Below are 19,672 nucleotides of genomic sequence, written 5' to 3' on the forward strand. Positions count from 1 at the left end.
TTAGCTTTTTCAGGAACCACCAAACTATTTTCACAGTGGCTGCACCATTTTACATTTCACTAGCAATGTATGAGGATTCCAATTTATCCACATCCTTTCAACACCTTTTAAAATTAATTATTTTCTTAAATTGTGGGAAAATATATACAAAGTGTACCATTTTAACCAGTTTTACATGTACAGTTCGGTGGCATTAAGTACATTCACATTGTTGTGCAACCATCATAACCATTATCTCCAGAACTTTCTTCAACTTGCAAAACTGAAACTATGAAACACTAACTCCCCATCTCCCTCCCCCGAGCCCCTGGCAGCTGTCATTCCACTTTCCGTCTCTATCAGTTTGACTACTCTAGGTACCTCATATGAAACATTTTAATTCCTTTCTCGTTTCCTTTTGGGTATATTCTATAGCTATTTTCTTTGTGGTTACCATGGGAATTACATTTAACATCCTAAAGTTATAACATTCTAATTTGAATTTATATCAGTTTAACTTCAAAAACATATAAAAACTGTTCCTATACAGCCCTGTCCCTGCTCCCTTTTAATTACTGATGTCACAGTACCTCTTTATGTATTATGTGTCCAGAAGCATAGACTAATAATTGTTTTTTATGCATTAGTTTCTTAAGTCATATAGAAGACAAAAAGTGGAGTTACGTACCAAAGTTACAACAATCCTAGTTGTTACAATTGTCCATGTATTTACCTTTGCCAGAGATCTGTATTATTTTGAACTATATGTCCTGATATGGCCAATGTCTGTTACATATTAGTAAATGAAACAAAGGAACTGGAGAAGATAATGCATAGTATCATTCCACCTGTATTTTAAAAGATTATATCCAGAAGGTATGGAAGGATTATATATAAAACTGTAACAATAGTTGTGGGGAAAGGAGAAGTACCTTGACTTTCTACCTCATACATGTTTCTTCTTTCCAATGAGTGTGTATTTACTGTATAATTTTAAAATACATGTATTTTGGGACTTCCCTGGTAGTCCAGTGGGTAAAACTCCATGCTCCGGATGCAGGGGGCCCAGATTTGATCCCTCGTCAGGGAACTAGATCCCGCATGCTGCAACTAAGGGTCTGCATACCACAACTAAAGATCCCACATGCCACAACGAAGATCCCTTGTGCCGCAGCTAAGACCTGGTGCAGCCTAAATAAATACTTTAATAAAAATAAAAATACATGTATTTAAAAGAAAATTTGAAGGCAAATCAGATTAAAATAGGAGAACAGAGGCTGCTGAGTATTTTTACATGAGTGGTCAGTTGAAGTTACAGGGTGATTAATGATTGGTAAAAGAACCAAGTATATAAATATTTTGCATTTCAAATAACTATCATATGGACAGGGAGCAGTGTTTTATTTTACTGCATTATTTTTGCAAGACTGGTTCTAGCAAGGAAAACAGAATATTATGTTTCCCATCTGCTGGGATGTGGTAACAACATTGATGACAATAATGCTTCTTTTAAATGATATTTGTTATAACAGGAATTGACCTACTATATGTAATTTGATAATATCTGTTTATCCCATTTTAGCAGAGGGATATGTGGTCCAAAAGAACATCTATGCCTGGGAGTCTCTAGGGATGGGGAAGTATCTGACAGCCCTTGCCATCTTAGGACCTGTGTACATCATCCTGCTTTTCCTCATTGAAACCAATGTCTTGTGGGAACTGAAAGCCAAGTTTTCTGGCTTCAACAGGAAGCAAAAATTGGTGAGTGGGTCTAAGTGTAAGTCTCCAATTACAGGTCAAGGGGCTGGCTCCATAGCTTCCTTCTTACAGTCTGCAGTGGCCCTGATTGTCAGCATCCGAGGTCCTGGAGACCATGTAATCCACCCATAGGGTAGAGAGGTAATGGCCATCCCTGGGATCCCCTGTTGAGGGAAGAGCATTGGCTTGGCCCCTGTAACCCTCCCAGCTGGGTAGAAACAAGACCCTGGATTTCCTAAAACTAGTCAGCTTGAAACACCTCTTCCCCTCAGTCATTCAGGAGCCACATAGGAGAAAGGGCTGTTGTGTCAGCTCTTGGCCTGAATATCTTCCAAAGGCAAAGCCCCTTCCACTACCCCCCAGGACAATGGAAATTCTGTAGAAAATGGGATTTGTTATATCTTGACATCTCCAGCCTTCAGGTCTTTTTATTTTCCTTAAAAGCCAATGCCACGTAAAGTTTCCTTGTCCACCATATCACGGTCATGTCAACGTGCATTCAGTCTTGCCTGTAACTGACCCTGAGAACGGGTGTGCATGCAGGAACTGAGCACGGCTGGGGCAACGTCAAGGCCTTCCCAGAGAGGACCAAGTCCCTGTGGGCCCCTTGACCTCTACCTACTACCCTCGCAAAAGCACTTACACCTGCCATCCTTGTCTTGGGAAAGCAGGTAGTTTTGCACAGTGTGGAGTCCATGCCTGGAGACCAAGATGTGGAAGAAGAAGAGAAAATGATCAAGACCTTTTTGGAAAATTTTTGTAAGGAAAACCCACTGGTTCTTAAAGGAGTGTCTAAGGTAAAGTCCGACATGGCTTAGAAAGCAAAGACCATTACTCTTGAGGGCCCTTTGCATAAGAAAGCATCCACCATGGCTCCAGGGCCTGCCTGCTGGCTTGAAGTACAGTAGTACCCCTTTATCAACAGGTTTGCTTTCTGAGGTTTCAGCTACCTGCAGTCAATTGTGGTCCAAAAATATTAAATGGAAAATTCCAGAAATATCAAAGTTTTAAATTATGCACTGTTCTGAGAAGTGGGACTGACTCTTGAGCCATCCCACTCCATCCCTTTGTCCAGCCTATCCACAGTTTAGTCACTTAGTTGCCAGCTCAGTTATCCAATCAACTATTTCACTATCACAGTGCTTGTGTTCAAGTAATCGTTATTTCATTTAATAATGACCCCAAAGCGCAAGAGTAGTGATGCTGGCAATTCAGATATTCTCTTACTGTGCTTAATTTTTTTGTTGTTTTTGTTTGTTTTTTAAAAAAATTATTTTATTTATTTTTTATTTTTGGCTGCATTGGTTCTTCGTTGCTGTGCACAGGCTTTCTCTAGTTGTAGGGGGCAAGGGATACTCTTCGTTGCAGTGCGCGGGCCTCTCATTGTGAGGGTTTCTCTTTGTTGCAGAGTATGGGCTCTAGGCATACAAGCTTCAGTAATAGTGGCACTCAGGCTCAGTAGTTGTGGCTTGCAGGCTCTAGAGCACAGGCTCAGTAGTTGTGGCGCACAGGCTTAGTTGCTCCATGGCATGTGGGATCTTCCCAGACCAGGGCTCAAACCCGTGTCCCCTGCATTGGCAGGCCGATTCTTAACACTGTGCCACCAAGGAAGTCCCTGTGCTTAATTTATAAATTAAACTTTATCATAGGTATGTATGTATAGGAAAAAATATAGTATATATAGGGTCCTGAGCTATGCACCGTTTCACGTACGCACTGTGGGTCTTGGACCATATCCACTGTGGATAAGAGGGGACCACTGTACTGGCAAAGGATTCAGGTGAGTTTTGGTGGAGAAAGACTCAGAGAGAGGTTTCCTCTGTGAACAGACCACATTTGAGTTCGTTTGTGTGCCCAGAGACTGAAGTTATCACCTCAGCCTTCCATTGTCTCTTCTGGGGTCCCCTGGAAGACAGGAAGGACTGAGATGGGAGGGGCACCAGAACCATGAACCCCAAGAAGCCTTGAAGGTTGGACATGGTTGAGTCTCTCCTCAATCTAGAAAACAGTTTGTGGAGGAGCCAAGGTGGGGGAATAGGTTCTGAAAGCTCAGACCAAGCCTGTTAGTCTCCCTGAGAGCCCCAGCGGGAATTGTGTCGAGACATCCTTCAAATATCCAAGATATATATATATATATATATATATATATATATATATATATATATACACACATATATACACACACACACACACACACATTTGAAGAGAGAGGGAGAGAGACAGACAGAAAGAGAAAGAGAGAGTTGTTTCCCTATAGTTCCTGGTGGTTAAAAAAAAAAAAAAAGGGGGCTTCCCTGGTGGCGCAGTGGTTGAGAATCTGCCTGCCAATGCAGGGGACACAGGTTCGAACCCTGGTCTGGGAAGATTCCACATGCTGTGGAGCAACTAAGCCCGTGTGCCACAACTACTGAGCCTGCGGGTCTGGAGCTTGTGCTCCGCAACAAGAGAGGCCACGACAGTGAGAGGCCCGCGCACCACAGTGAAGAGTGGCCCCCCCACTCGCCACAACTAGAGAAAGCCCACGCACAGAAACGAAGACCCAACACAGCCAAAAATAATTAATTAATTAATTAATTAATTAAAAAAAAAAAAACCAGCCCCAAAACCAATTCAGGCAACATCAAAGGGATTTTCTTTGCTTCAAGGACAGAGGGAAGAGGCTTATCTTAGAGAACTAGGGTCTCAGTTTGCAGGGACAGGAGGAGAGAAAACCTCACTAGACCTGATGGGAGCAGCAGCTGGGAGGAGAAGGCAAATTCAAGCCTGGCTACACTGGAGCCCCTAGGCCCTGAGGGCAGCTCAACCTGTCCCAGAACTGGTATGCAACAGTTAATTCCAGACTGCTGACTCCAGGCCTCCTCACTGCGTGTCTTCTGTCTTGGATATCTCAGGTCTATGCCAAGAAGGTACCCCCACTGGCTGTGACCAAGGTTTCCTTCACTCTTCAAGCAGAAGAATGCTTTGGCTTTCTTGGCCTCAGTGGAGCTGGGAAAACTTCCATTTTCAAAATGCTGACTGGGGAAGAGCCTATCACCTCTGGGGATGCCTTTGTCAACAGCCTCAGCATCAGGTCTGACTTGGGGAAGGTAGGCTGTGACCTGAGACGAGGGAGGCATGAACCTGGGGATGGGAGGGGGCACTGAAATACACCTAGGGGTGTTACACAGGGTTGGAGAAAGGGAACTAGAATGGAATTGATCTTTGAAAATTCCAGGTATCAGGTTTATCTCTGACTCCCAAATCCATAGCTCCATCCTAGACCTCTTCTCCGAGCTTTAGATCATATATCAAGATGCTTACTCAACATTGCCTCTGAAATGTCCCTGAAACTCAAGGCATCTGAAGCCCAATGGACCCCCAAAGCCATCGGCTGTCCCCACACACTCCCAACCTCTTCTTCCCCCTCCCCCTGTGCTTTCTGTGAGAGTGAGTGACACACATCTACAGCTGTCCAAGGCACCACTCAAGACGTCTAGTCAGCGACCTTAGTCCATGGATGCTCCCTTCCAAACAGCCCGGGAATCTGTTCTCCCTGGCCCCATGCCCACTGCACTCACCATGTCGAGGCTACTCCTAACTTTCAGTCAGCTTCCTTGCCTTCTCTGCATTTTTTTTTTTTTTTTTTTTTTTTTTGTGGTACACGGGCCTCTCACTGTTGTGGCCTCTCCCGTTGCAGAGCACAGGCTCCGGACGCGCAGGCTCAGCGGCCACGGCTCACGGGCCCAGGCGCTCTGCGGCATGTGGGATCTTCCCGGACCAGGGCACGAACCCGCGTCTCCTGCATTGGCAGGCGGATTCTCAACCACTGCGCCACCAGGGAAGCCCTCTCTGCAGCATTTTTTTTAAAAATTAATTAATTTATTTTTGGCTGCACCAGGTCTTCATTGCTGTGCGTAGGCTTTCTCTAGTTGCAGCGAGCAGGGGCTACTCTTTGTTGCGGTGCAGGGGCTTCTCATTGCAGTGGCTTCTCTTGATGCAGAGCATGGGCTCTAGAGCACAGGCTCAGTAGTTCTGCAGCATTTCTTAATGCAGGCCTTTTTCTCCTTCAACTTCTTACCTTCCTTTGTTTACTTCTATAGCTTCCCCTCCTGTCTGGCTCTTCTCTATCACTGACACTTCTTTCTTCTTGGTAGATCTTCATCTAGCCCGTTAGACTGTGGTGCTCCTCAGGACTGCAACATCAGCCCACTGGCTTTCTCCTTCTACACACTGTCCCCACCTGATCTCATTCCTTACTCTGACTCCCATTATCTTCTGTCAGCTGACATCTCCCAAGTAGCTGCATCCTCAGCCCAATCCCAGTCCTGTGTTTCAGACCTGCTTATACATGCTTTCTAGACAGACTTACTCAGACTTTCTCCCATTTTAAACTCAAATTTAATATATAACCCTCAAACCTGAACTTCTTTTTTTATTTTTATAAATTTATTTATTTATTTTTGGCTGCATTGGGTCTTCGTTGCTGCACGGGCTTTCTCTAGTTGCGGCAAGCAGGGGCTACTCTTCGTTGTGGTGCGCGGGCTCCTTCTTATTGCCATGGCTTCTCCTGTTGCGGAGCACCGGCTCTAGGCACACACACGGGCTCAGTAGCTGTGGCTCATGGGCTCTAGAGTGCAGGCTCAGCAGTTGTGGCCCACGGGCTTAGCTGCTCCGCAGCATGTGGGATCTTCCCGGACTAGGGCTCAAACCCATGTCCCCTGCATTGGCAGGTGGATTCTCAACCACTGTGCCACAAGGGAAGCCCCCTGACCTTCTTACTGAAGTCTACTTCAATTATTGGCACCAATTCAATGAAACAATTTTTGAATGCCTAGTATATGCCAGCAATTGTGCTAGGCCAAGTGATTCTCACTTGCAAGGAGCTCATGGTCATGTGAACCAGCCATTGCCATGCAGTGAGGTAAGTGTAATGACAGAGGTGGTGGTCTGGTGGTCAGTGTACAGTGCATTCAATGACAGGCATATGAGGAGACCAAACTACAGAGGCCTAATCAAAGTTGCACTGTTCACAGCATGAACCATACTAGCACCGAGAAGTTTATCAAACCAGCTTTACTGTCCCCTGTACTCTCTAAAATAAAGTTTAGAGAGAAAACAGAAGAACTGACACAGGCTAGTTCCAGAATCCACACTCTTAATTATCAGTCTCTATCAACCTTGTGGTATACTTAGCCTGGTTGAACAATCATAACCAGTATAAGTCTCTCATGGCTATGAAACATTTGATATTACTTTTAATTTTTTGTTATTTTAAAAATTATGGACAAGTCTTTTGGTAATGGCAAATCAGGTAACTCTAATCCCCTTCCTGATGATCAGTAGTAACTAGAAAAACAGGACCAAAATTTTAAAACATGTCTTCAAAGGGTTCAGAGAGCTAACAAGATAGTGAAGACTTATGAGCCAAGAGGTAGGAGGGGACAGAGGCCCAGGGAGATGGCCAATTCCAGGCTCGGTTGCTGAGAGCTGAGTGTTGCTCTTGGTATTGAAGTGGCAGGCACTGGAGTGGAGGCTGAACCCTCTGGGGCAGGGGGAGGCCTGGTGAAATCATCCTTTCCTTGAGTTGGGACCCCAAAGGGCTGCAAACTAAGTGCAGGGATGAACTATACTTAGACAAGTTCATGAAAGGATAGCAAAACAACTTGGACTCTTATCAGTCCCTGAAATGGAATTGGCGTGACCCTAAACCACCAGTGCTCCCAGGCACCTGGCAGGAGCAAATGTAAAGAGAAGTCTGGTGGAAGATGCCATCATCTTAGGCCTCATATGATTTCTACAATTTTGCCAATGCAATGTTTGGTACACATTAAAAAAATAACCAGGCACGTGTACCTAAAAGACAACTCCCCCCGCAAAAATAATTTAGAATGAAGCACTGAGAGTCAAAAGGGTAGAAAATATATGGAGGAAGGTAAGAAACATTGTGGTATACCTTCAAGACAGCCCCTAAAAACCCCCTCCTGATATTTACACCCTTGAGTAGTCCCCTCCCAGATTGTACCAGGGTTGGTCTGTGTGACTGACAGAATACTGTAGAAGAGATGGCATGTCACTTCTGAGATTGGGTTATGAAAGGCACTGAAGCTTGTGTTTTGAGTACACTCTTCCCTTCACATCACTCACTCTGGGGGAAGCTAGCGGCCATGTCATGAAGACACTCAGGGGACTTCCCTGGTGGTCCAGTGGTTAAGAATCTGCCTTGTGCCACAACTACTGAGCCCGTGCCACAACTATGGAGAGAAGCCTGCACACCGCAAGGAAAGATCTCACGTGCTGCAACTAAGATCTGACACAGCCAAAAAAGAAAATAAATAAATATTTAAAGAAAAAAAAAGACACTCAGGCAGCCCTGTGGATTATAAAAAATAGTCAATAGAAGACAATAAGTGTGAGAGAAAAAGGAACATAGAACACATGGAACAAGTAGGTAGCCCTTATAAGATGGTAGATTTAAATCAAAATATATTAATAATTGCATTATATATAAATGGACTAAAGACTCCAATTAAAAGATTATTAGAGAAGATAGGTTAAACACAGAGTTACCATATGACCCAGCAATTTCACTCCTAGGTATATATCCAAGAGAACTGAAAAGTTACATTCACACAAAAATTTGTACATGAATGTTCATAGCAGCATTTTTCACAGTAGCCAAAAGGTGGAATCAGCCCAAATGTCCACCAACAAACAGATGAATGGATAAACAAAATGTGATCTATCCATGCAATAGGATATTATTCAACCATAAAAAAGGGACTTCCCTGGTGGTGCAGTGGTTAAGAATCTGCCTGCCAATACAGGGGACACGGGTTCGAGCCCTGGTCCAGGAAGATCCCACATGCCGTGGAGCAACTAAGCCCGTGTGCCACAACTACTGAGCCTGCACTCTAGAGCCCACGAGCCACAGCTACTGAGCCTGTGTGCCACAAATACTGAAGCCCGCACACCTAGAGCCCGTGCTCCACAACAAGAGAAGCCACCACAATAAGAAGCCTGCACACCATAACAAAGAGTAGCTCCTGCTTGCCACAGCTAGAGAAAGCTTGTGCGCAGCAATGAAGACTCAACACAGCCAAAAATAAATTAATTAATTTATAAAAAAACATAAAAAGGAATGAAGCACTGACACACACTACAATATGGATGGACCTTTAATACATGATGCTAAGTGAAAGAAGCAAGTCACGAAAGGCCACAGATTGTGTGATTCTGTTTGTATGGAATATCCAGAACAGGCAAATCTATGGAGACAGTAAGTAGACTAGTGGGAAAAGTGGGCACTAACTGTTCTTGGATTTGAGGTTGCTCTGCAGAGGAGTGATGAAATGCTGTAAAGTTGATTGTGATCATGGACCACCACTGTGAATACATTAAAAACAACTGAACTGAACACATCTGATGGGTGACTGTGGTAAATGGATGAATTGTATGGTATGCAAATTATATCTCAATAAGCTGTTGTAAAAAAGAAGGAAGGAATGAACAAATGAACAAACAAAGGAATAAAAGACAAAACAAGACAGGGCAAGGGCAGGTGGTCGTGGAGAGACCCTCCCACTGGCCTTATTGTCATCAATCATCCATCCAACAGACATTTACTGAAGCTCACAGACAAGAAAGTATGAACCTATTCCATAAACTCAAATGTAAGAAGTGCTACATTTCTTTGTATTATTTTAAATCAAGTGACATCTGCCTATAAGACCTTCATCCTGCCTGGCTGGCAAGAAATTGGATTTCAGTCTCCCTGGAACCCATCTGCACATCACCTCCCGGCAATTTGTGAAAATTCATAGTTGGAAATATAGAATTTAAATATAGTTAAACCTGCTCCTCCATTTCTCCATTTTCTCCTAGAAATCTCACATGGATTAATCTCATCAGCAAACTCTAACAGAGCTACATCCTTGCTCTCTTCCTTTGTGAGCCTTCTGCTTACCACCCTTTATCTGTACAAATATTCTTAAGCATTCTTTCACATTTCCTAAAATACATTCTTACCAGAATCTGCTAGTATTCTAAAAATCAGCAGTGACTTCTTAGAGTCAACCATAAAAAGGGGACTATACATAAAAGGGATACCTATACATCTATCCACATGAGTTTCTGTCAGAGTTACTCACTCAGAATCATTCGGCTCCACTGTGAGATTGTCATCGGTCCATGGTGCCACCATGCTCTGAGCAGGGCTCCTTGGCCATCCCAGATGAGCCACCATGGCAACAGGCTTACTGCAAACTCAGGTGTGTAAGAAACATCACATTTCTTCATTTTCTTTGCATCAAATAATAACATTTTCAAGCCTTCTATCCCAAAATTTGTTCATGAAATAGAATGCCTATATAGACCAAAACTGGAGGTAAAATTGAAATAATGATTAAAGATCTACCCCTTCTTAAAAGAGTCTAGGCTAAAAGGGATTGATGGGCAAGTATACCAACCACCACCAAACAGTTATTTCCTTCTTGTATAACTGCTTCAGAAGCATAGGAGAGAAGACAGAGCGCTACCCAATCTTAAGTGAAAAACCAGACAAAGACAGTATCCAACATGAGCCATAGGCCAATTTCATACAGAAACATAAATACCCTAAGTAAGATATTAACAATACACATTCAGCAGTATATTGAAAGAATAAAAATTACAATCATCAGGTTTATTCCAGAAATGTAAGTAAGGTTTAACAAGTAGGAAATCCACCAATGTAAAGCACTACCTTCACAGATGAAAGGAAAAAAATATTTATCAATAGAAGCTGAAAAAGCATTTGATAGAAACTCAGTACCCACTCATGATTTTTTTTTAATTTTTTTAAATTTTTAAATTTTTTTAATTTTAGCAAACTGTCTTGAGAAAAAAGAACAGAGCTGGAGGTATCATGTTCCCTGACTTCAGACTATACTACACAGCTCCAATAATCAAAACTGTATGGTACTGGCATAAAAACAGACACATAGATCAATGGAACAGAATAGAGAGCCCAGAAATAAACCCATGCACTTATGGTCAACTAATCTACAACAAAGGAGGCAAGAATACATAACAGAGAAAAAACAGTCTCTTCAATAAGGGGCTGGAAAAACTGTAAAAGAATGTGTAAAAGAGTGAAATTAGAACATTTTCAGATACAAACTACTACATATAAAAAGATAAATAACAATGTCCTACTGTATAGCATAGGAAACTATATTCAACATCTTGTAATAAACCACAATGGAAAAGAAGATGAAAAAGAATATATATATAACTGAATCACTTTGCTGTATACCAGAAACTAACACAAGATTGTAAATCAACTATACTTCAATAAAAAACTAAAAAAGAAATTAGAACATTTTCTCACACCATTTACAAAAATAAACTCAAAATGGATTAAAGATAAAATAAAATGTAAGAGCAGAGACCATAAAACTCCTAAAAGAAAACATAGAACACTCTTTGACATAAATCATAGCAATATCTTTTTTGAATTTGTCTCCTACAGCAAGGGAAACAAAAGGAAAACAAAAGAAAAAATACCCCCTCTTTTAAGAAGGTGTAGATCTTTAATCATTATTTCAATTTTACCTCCAGTTTTGGTCTATATAGGCATTCTATTTCATGAACAAATTTTGGGATAGAAGGCTTGAAAATGTTATTATCTGATGCAAAGAAAATGAAGAAATGTGATGTTTCTTACACACCTGTTTGCAGTAAGCCTGTTGCCATGGTGGCTCATCTGGGATGGCCAAGGAGCCCTGCTCAGAGCATGGTGGCACCATGGACCAAACAAAAAACAAAAACAAAAAACAAAACAAAACAAAAATAAACAAATGGGACCTGATTAACCTTAAAACTTTTGCCCAGCAGAGGAAGCCATTGACAAAATGAAAAGGCAACCAACTGAATGGGAGAAAATATTTGCAAGTGTTATGACTGATAAGGAGTTAATATCCAAAATGTATAAAGAGCTCATACAACTCAATATCAAAAAAACAAACAACCTGATTAAAAAATGGGCAGAAGGGAATTCCCTGGAGGTCCAGTGGTTAGGACTCCGTGTTTTCACTGCCAAGGACGCAGGTTCAATCCCTAGTTGGGGAACTAAGATACCACAAGCCACACAGGACAGTAAAATTAAAAAAGTGGGCAGAAGACCTGAATAAGCATTTTTCCAAAGAAGACACACAGATGGCCAACAGGCACGTGAGAAGATACTCCACATCACTAGTCATCAGAGAAATGCATATCAAAATCACAATGAGCTATCTCCTCACACCTGTCAGAATGGCTATCATCAAAAAGTCTACAAATAACAGATGATAGTGAGGATGTGGAGAAAAGGAAACCCTCATCTACTGTTGGTGGGAATGTAAATTGGTGCAGCCACAGTGGAAAACAGTAAGGAGGTTCCTTGAAAAACTAAAAACAGAACTACCATATGATCCAGCAATTCCACGTCTGGGTATATATCCAAAGAAAACTAAAACACTAATTCTAAAAGATACATGCACCCCAATATTCATAGTAACATTGTTTACAATAGCCAAGATATGGAGGCAACCTAAGTGTCCATCAACAGATGAATGGATAAGGAAGATGTGGTATGTATGTGTGTGTGTGCATATATATATAAACAAAGCAATATTACTCAGCCATAAAAAAGAATGAAATTCTGCCATTTGCAACAACATGGATGGACCTAGAAAGTATTATGCTTAGTGAAATAAGTCAGACAGAGAAAGACAAATACTGTATGTTATCACTTATATGTGGAATCTAAAAACTCAAACAAATGAATGTATATAACAAAACAGAAACAGACTCACAGACGTAGAGAACAAATTAGTGGTTACCAGTGGGGAGGGGCAAGATGGGGGGGATTAAGAGATACAAACGACTATGTATAAAATAAATAAGCAACAAGCATATATTGTACAGCACAGGGAAATACAGCCATTTTTTGTAATAAATGGAGTATAATCTATAAAACTATTGAATCACTATGTTGTATACCTGAAACTAATATTCTAAATCAACTATACTTCAATAAAAAAATTTTTTAGCAAACTAGAAATAGAAGAAACATTAGGTTAAAATCAGTTGATAAAGGCAATCAGAAATCTTCATATTTAATAGTGAAATATTTGAAGCATCTTCATTCAAGTCATCTGTGTTTTTCTTCTCAGCAGTTCCCTCCAGACTAGTGACATCTATCTTCAGGGGAAGCCCCAGTCTGGGAATCCAAAGTCCTGTCTTTAATTGGGTGATGCAAATGTTCTTCCCTAAGCAGACATTCCAGGTGGTTTTCTGGTTTGCACCCCATCATGGTCTCCCCACCTGCCACCCCCAGATGGCAGAGCCCAGAGCTGTCCAGCTGCTTTAAAGGGAAGAGGAAAGGAGAAGGAAGAACACTGATTATCTTTCAAAAATGGTATCGTACTATTTTCATCTTCCAGGGGAGCTCTTGAGCATGGGCACAAATCAGGGTGGTTCGCTGCAAGTTCATAACGGCAAAAACTTGGAAATATCACATATGTGCCTGAATCTTTTATAAACAGCCAACTCAAATCTAGAAATGTTCCCTGGATGACTAAGTAGCAGTTAAACTGAGTTGGAGTAGGTTTGTATTTACTGACCTAGGAAGATCTTTAAGACATAATGGCGAGTTAAAAAAGCAAGTTGCAGAATGGTAGATAAAGGATGATACTGTTTGCAACACAGTTGGTCCCCTACGGGGAGCACCCAGCCGTGTAAAAGTTTGGAAGTGCACCCCCATATGACTGCACTGCCCAGGGCGTGCCCTGGCAAGAGACTCCAGCAGCCTTACAAAGAAAATCTATTCGTGGGTTACATGTCTAATAGGAAATGTGTTTAAATGGGAAAAAATAAAGCGTCTTCTGCTGACCATATACTTGGAAGGTGACAAGAGGTAGGAAGCACTGGGCACTGAGGTTTCCTGCCAGGCAGGCAGGAAGTAAGCACTCCAGCCCCACATGCACCCTCCAGAACTGGGGTTCACGCCACCAGCAAGTGCTGCATCCAGACTCCCGAACGTCACTGTTGGACCATGGCACCCCATGGCACACGTCTGTTCATGTGGCACACGTGGGGGTGCATAGGGCAGAGGCAAGGTCCAGGCCCCTGCCCAATTGGCAGCTTTCCTTCTGACACACCTACCCCTTGGGCTGTGTTCCAACCCCAGGTGCGGCAGTGGTTCGGCTACTGTCCCCAGATTGATGCCCTGCTGGACCACATGACGGGCAAGGAGACATGGTCATGTACGCCCAGCTCCGGGGCATCTCCAAGTGCCACAGTGACTGTGTGGACCAAATTCTTGATGATTTACTCATGTACACATATGCTGACAACCTGGTGAAGACCTACAGGTGAGACTTGGGGCTCCCTCGGCCCTTCCCCCTCCGATAATAAGATGTGTTGTGGTTCTTCTCAGTGCTGAGGGGTAGGGCAAGGCATGTCAGCTCCGTGCTTGGGGTAGTTTTGTGGTCCATGCCACTGCATGGATTTTTGGGGAGGTGGCCTCCCTCCCGTGTAAGAATGGGTCAATGGCCTGGGCTGCCCCAAGGCACAGCTTCCTCTTGGCCCCAGGCAGTGATGTGGCTGAGGACAGGCTGATGCACCATTGATGTTATTCTTCCTGTCACTTCACAAAGGTCTTCTGATTTTTGGTAGACTTGCATTTCAAGCACACACTACCTTATCCCTCTCTGTGTGAGGCATCTGAGCTGTTGTTCTGCTGAGAAGCCTGGGGAATTCCTCAGTCTTATGTTGCCAGTGATCCTAACCCAACTCCAGTTAGCTTAAACAAAGAAAGGCCACACATGTCCGGAATCCCAGGCCACCCCTCGAGTTGTGCACAGTGCCCCTGCAGGCTGGCAGCAGTACCCCACTTCCGGGACAGGGAAGTCAGAGGCAGTTCGATGATGTCGCCCTGTCTCTTTCCTCTGCTGACTTCGGTTTCAAGCATGTTTTTGTGTTTCCTTGCATCTTTTGATGATTAAATGAGTTAACACCTGGGACGTTTAGAACAGTGCCTTGCACATTGTAAATGCTATGTGTTCATTAAATAAAAGCTAAAACGGCCCTATGCTCTTACCCCCCTAACACCCATAGAGACCCTCAAAGGAGATTCATGGACCATGTGCTCACCCTGGACCAATCCCTGTGTCCAGGGAAATGGTTTAGATGCTGAGTGGACAGCCAAGTCACAGTGCACCCCTGGGGGAGGGTGGTGGGCCATGTTACTGAATGCCCTACCAGGGGGCGTAAGCACTTTCTTAATAGAGAAGAAAAAAGGGGGGAGGATTGTACTACTGGAAACTTAAGATTGCCAATCACCCAACTTCTCCCCCTTTGCCCCAGCAGTGGCAACAAGCGGAAGCTGAGTGCCGGCATTGCCTTGCTTGGAGAGCCCATGGTCATCTTCCTGGACGAGTCGTCCACTGGCATAGACCCTGTGGCCCGGAGCCTGCTCTGGGGCACTGTCGTGAGGGCCCGCAAGTCTGGCAAGGCCATTGTCATCACCTCCCACAGGTAAAGCCAGGACCGGGGCTGTGGGAGGGGTGGGCCAGGAGGGGCTGGGTGGAGAGAAGACCTGTCAGCATCTGGCAAGAGTCTGTGAGGAGAGTCCCCAGGCTCTACCATGTGGGCCACACCCTGAGCATGGGAATCAGGAACAGCCTGATCTGGGCATCAACACCTTTCCATCTGCACAAGCCTCTGATGTGGATGGCGGGCATCAGCATCTCCCAGCCGTTTGTCAGGCCTTCACCCCATCTCCCCAGCATGGAGGACTGTGAGGCCTTGTGCACCCGGCTCGCCATCATGGTGCTGCAGCATCAGTTCAAGTGCCTCGGCAGCCCACATCACCTCAAGAGCAAGTTTGGCAGTGGCTACTCTCTACGGGCCAAGATCTGGAACGACAGGCAGCAGGAGGCCCTGGATGAGTTCAAGGCATTCGTGGACCTGACCTTCCCAGGTATGTGCTGCTGTGCAGAGGTCATCTGTGCGTCTGTCCATCCCTGACCCCTGGGACGAGGGCCACGATTCCAGGGGCCTGGGCTGCCCTCCCCTGGCCATCCAGCCTGGCCCTCAGGGGGACACTGTGCAGGCAGCATCCTGGAAGATGAGCACCAAGGGATGGTCCATTACCACCTTCCTGGCAATGACCTCAGCTGGGCGAAGGTGAGCACATACCTGGACATCAGAGGGAGCACACCTCTGATGTCACCTACTTTCTGGTGTTCTCTCTTTCGGGTGCAAGACTTATTCAGTGCTGCTGCAACATTCATGTGGATTTCATAGAAAATAAGAATGTTTGAGTTGGAAGGGACCTCGGAGATCAGCTCCTCCTGCCCCCTCATTTCACAGAGAGGTGAGCAGACCCAGAGAGGAGACACCATATGCCCAGGGTCACACAGCAATCCAGGGACCCAGCTGGGGCCTCTGCCTTCTGGCACCACTCCCAGCCAGTGTCCCTTTCCCTAAAATCACAGAGAGCTCAATTCTGTAGGACTGACTTCTTGAGAGGTGGTCTGGGAGCAGCTGAGAGAGGGATGGGCCTTTGGGGGGCTTTGTTACAACCCCAAAGACCCTTCCTCTTTCCAGCCCCTGTGGCTCCTCTCCCCTTCCCTGTGCCCATCGTCTATAGCGGCCTCCTCCTTTCCCACAGGTGTTTGGCATTTTGGAGCAAGCCAAGAAAAAGTACATGTTGGAAGACTACTCAGTCAACCAGATCTCTCTGGAGGACATCTTCCTGAGCTTCACCTGCCCTGTGCCCCTCAACCAAGGGGAAAACAAACAAGCAAAGGCAAAACCAGCAGGCCCCTTGTTACCCTTTCCACCTCCCTCCCCACCTTCTTCCCAACCTCCCTCCCAGCCTCCCTCTCCACCTCTCACTCCACCTCCTACTCCATTTTCCTCCCAGCCTTTCTCCCAGCTTTCCTCCCAGCCTCTCTCCTGGCCTCCCACTCCACCTCCCTTCAGGTCTTCCTCCTGGTCTTCCTCCTGGCCTCCCTCCCAGCCTCCCTCACCACTTCCCTCAAAGGCTATCTTGCTGTAACAAAGAGTTCCCAGTGCCAGGTTAGCCCAGGTGCACACAGCCTGCCATGGGCTGCAAGGGTTACAGAGGCAACTTGAGGACCCAGTGAGCTCAGATTGGGGGTGGAGGGGTGGGGGCAGCTCTCTTCCAGACTGAGGCCACTCACCTTAGAGGCCTGATGGAGGACCCAGGTGCATTTCTGTGGAAAAGGATCCCCTCAAGTCCCACCTGGGTGGCCTTCAGCCTCACTGAGACCTGGCCATAGAAGCAGCCTCAGAGGAACAACACCTGCCATGTCCTGTCAGGAGTATGGAGGCCTGGGGGTGACCATGGTTGTAATGATGCTGTACTTCTGAAGGTAGGAGGAGAGAAGAGATTGACAAGTTTGCAAACTTAAGGCACCATTTTTCAATATTTGGATTTGTGGGGCTCCATTTGTTCTCTGCCCTGGCCCATGCGAATGTTAGGGGTGAGCCTGTATGTGGCTCTCCATCAACCCATGATGTGGACATGATTATTATCCCATTGCCCAGAAGAGTAAGATGAGACTTAGAGATATCTGGCAACTTTCCATGGTCAACAGATGGTAGAGCCAGGATTCAACTCAGGCAGAAGTTCTCAAAGTGGAGTTTCTGACCAGAAGCATCCACATCATCCAGAAACTTGTTAGAAATGCAGATTCTTAGGCCCCACCCCAAACCCACTGAATCAGAAGTCTGGGGGGTGAGGACCAGCAATCTGTGTTAACAGGTGCTTCTGATGCAGCTCAGGTGTGAGAAGCACTGAGCTAAGCCTGTGAGCTCAGACCATCCGGCCTGAGTGCGGATGGATGTGGCCATGTACCTTTGTCATGAGGGCTCTCCTCTGAGAAGTGCCCTGCCCAATAGCCTTTCTCCCTGCAGCATGGTCACACCAGCCCCTCTACAAAGCCCCATTCGGCTTCTCCTTTGCAGGTAGTTCTCTCCCTCCCTTCTCAGCTCAGCTCTGGGAAAGTGGTGTCTACCATCCCTGCCCGCACTCCCTACCTCCCCTCACCACTCACCAAAAGTACAGCGTTGTCACATGCCTGGCTGCCACACCCACTCCATCCATTTTTCCTGTGACTTCTCTGAGGCATCTCAGTGTCCCCTGCCCCCTTCTCCCCACTGCACCAGACCCCCCCATGGCCCCTCATCTGCCTCCTCTGTAGGCTCCTCTTCCTTTCTCTCCAAGTGGGGGATGCCTCAGGCTCTCAGCCAGCTTTACTTTTCCTTACTCTCCCCTCTGCACCCTGCCACCCTTGAGTTTCTTTCTCATTCACCCCCAAGGCCTTCAACTGCCATCTTATTCCAGTCAGGAACTTGCCTGAGCTCCCCAAAATCTAGACTCTTCCAGTGAGTTCTCTCACCTTCCTGAAGCCCAGTGGGAAATGGGCTCTTCTCACACCCTCTGGGAGTGGCTCATCACCCCTCTGGGCCCAGGGGCTCTTACTGCCAGGGCAGTGGGTGGGGGTGACGGATGGCATGGCTGCAGCAGAGCCAAGACAAGAACGCTTATTTCCTGAAAAACAGGAAAACTTTACCTCTGAATAAATAAAAAGTGTGGTAAGGACATAGGAGCAAGATAGAGGACAACTGAGAGACTGGTCAGGGTGCTGCTTGAGCTCCACAGACACGCAGCATCACGGGAGCGAGAGCGTGACTTACTCACTCACTGGTGAAGCCAATGCCACCAAAATCTAACACAGAGAGTGCACCTCTGCCCTGGGGAGACCAGCAACAAAGAAAGTAACAGTGCAGGGGGAGGACAACAAAGTACCGAATTGGGAAACAGTAACCAATGGAAACAAAGGTGAGGTAAAGAAGACTGAAAACCCTTAGGGGTCCTGTGGATTCTCCTGTCCTCTGGTGTGGGAACGTGGGGCATCTGGGGAGCAAGTTCCAAGCTTGCTCTGCTCTACCCACTCCTCTTCCTGTGCACATCACCCCTGCCCATCCTCCACCCCCAGCTTCCAAGGCCTTATATCCCGCACTGTGATCATCTGTTCGTCTCCTGCTCCAGACTAGCATGGAGCCTTGGCACCATGGCTCCTGTGTGTGTTCGGCTGCTAAGCACAGACGAAGTACCCTGAAGGGGTTCAGTGAGTATAAGCGGTAGCGGGGACAGAGTGCTGTCTGAGGCTGTGGGGAAGGGGGGAGGAGAGTCTTGACCCAGATTCCCCGGCTTCTCCAGGAAAAGCCACTCTGTCCTCTTCCATCAAACAATTCTCCCAGGAGATTGCATTTCTTTCCTTGTTCGAAGGTCTCATGAAAGCAATGGGATGTGAGCTGGTTCCGAAAGACAGACTGGGTGGGCACTGCCTAATACCTGAGTAAACAGAACGCTCAACTGTGGCTGAAAGCAGCCAGTAAAGCAAGCAGGTGTGCACTTCTATTTTAGTTGGGCTCCCAGGTGACCATGAGGAGACATTGGGGACTGACAGGGGATGATATCTAGTCCACGTGAGAAGGTGAGGGCTTGCCCTGGGCAGGGATGGAGGAGGGGTCCAGGGTGAGCCACGTTTCAAGGGAAGAAGGAGTCAAACGTGCTGGATGAGTCAATGAAGATTTCAAGCACCAGGTCTCTGGACTCCACTTTCTGCATTACGATCTATGCCAACAGCGAGTCGGCCACCGAACCAGTGGTCTCCCCGCCTGAAGCAAGGGCTGGGAGCAGGGCGTGCAGCCTCGGGGTGCGGGTCGGAAAGGTCAGGGCCAGCCTCGGTGAGGCACAGCCCGCGGGTGCCGGCTGGCCTGCGTCCCCGCAGGGAGAAGACCACGTCGGCGTCCCCGCTCCGAGACCCTGGGCTCAGAGGCGCAGCCGGTCCGCTCAGACCTTCACTGACAAACCATTGCACGCCGTGGCCTCCGGTCA

The 19,672-nt window shown here is 45.9% G+C and overlaps 1 protein-coding gene across 1 annotated transcript in view; it reads left to right on the forward strand.

Annotated features, from left to right (window-relative positions):
• The window catches only part of LOC131741584 (ATP-binding cassette sub-family A member 17-like), a 95,788-nt gene extending 76,872 nt beyond the window's left edge, over nucleotides 1-18,916 (forward strand). Inside the window, 11 exon segments of the mRNA XM_059038617.2 lie at nucleotides 1,562-1,740; nucleotides 2,406-2,534; nucleotides 4,629-4,823; nucleotides 13,925-13,988; nucleotides 13,991-14,108; nucleotides 15,103-15,273; nucleotides 15,525-15,718; nucleotides 15,851-15,924; nucleotides 16,412-16,513; nucleotides 16,726-16,821; nucleotides 18,821-18,916. Of these exon segments, the coding sequence (XP_058894600.1) occupies nucleotides 1,562-1,740; nucleotides 2,406-2,534; nucleotides 4,629-4,823; nucleotides 13,925-13,988; nucleotides 13,991-14,108; nucleotides 15,103-15,273; nucleotides 15,525-15,718; nucleotides 15,851-15,924; nucleotides 16,412-16,513; nucleotides 16,726-16,821; nucleotides 18,821-18,916 (1,418 nt within the window).
• Nucleotides 18,917-19,672: the final 756 nt, after the last annotated feature.

The sequence above is a fragment of the Kogia breviceps genome, chromosome 14 (assembly GCF_026419965.1).
Source record: "Kogia breviceps isolate mKogBre1 chromosome 14, mKogBre1 haplotype 1, whole genome shotgun sequence".
NCBI lineage: Eukaryota > Metazoa > Chordata > Mammalia > Artiodactyla > Physeteridae > Kogia > Kogia breviceps.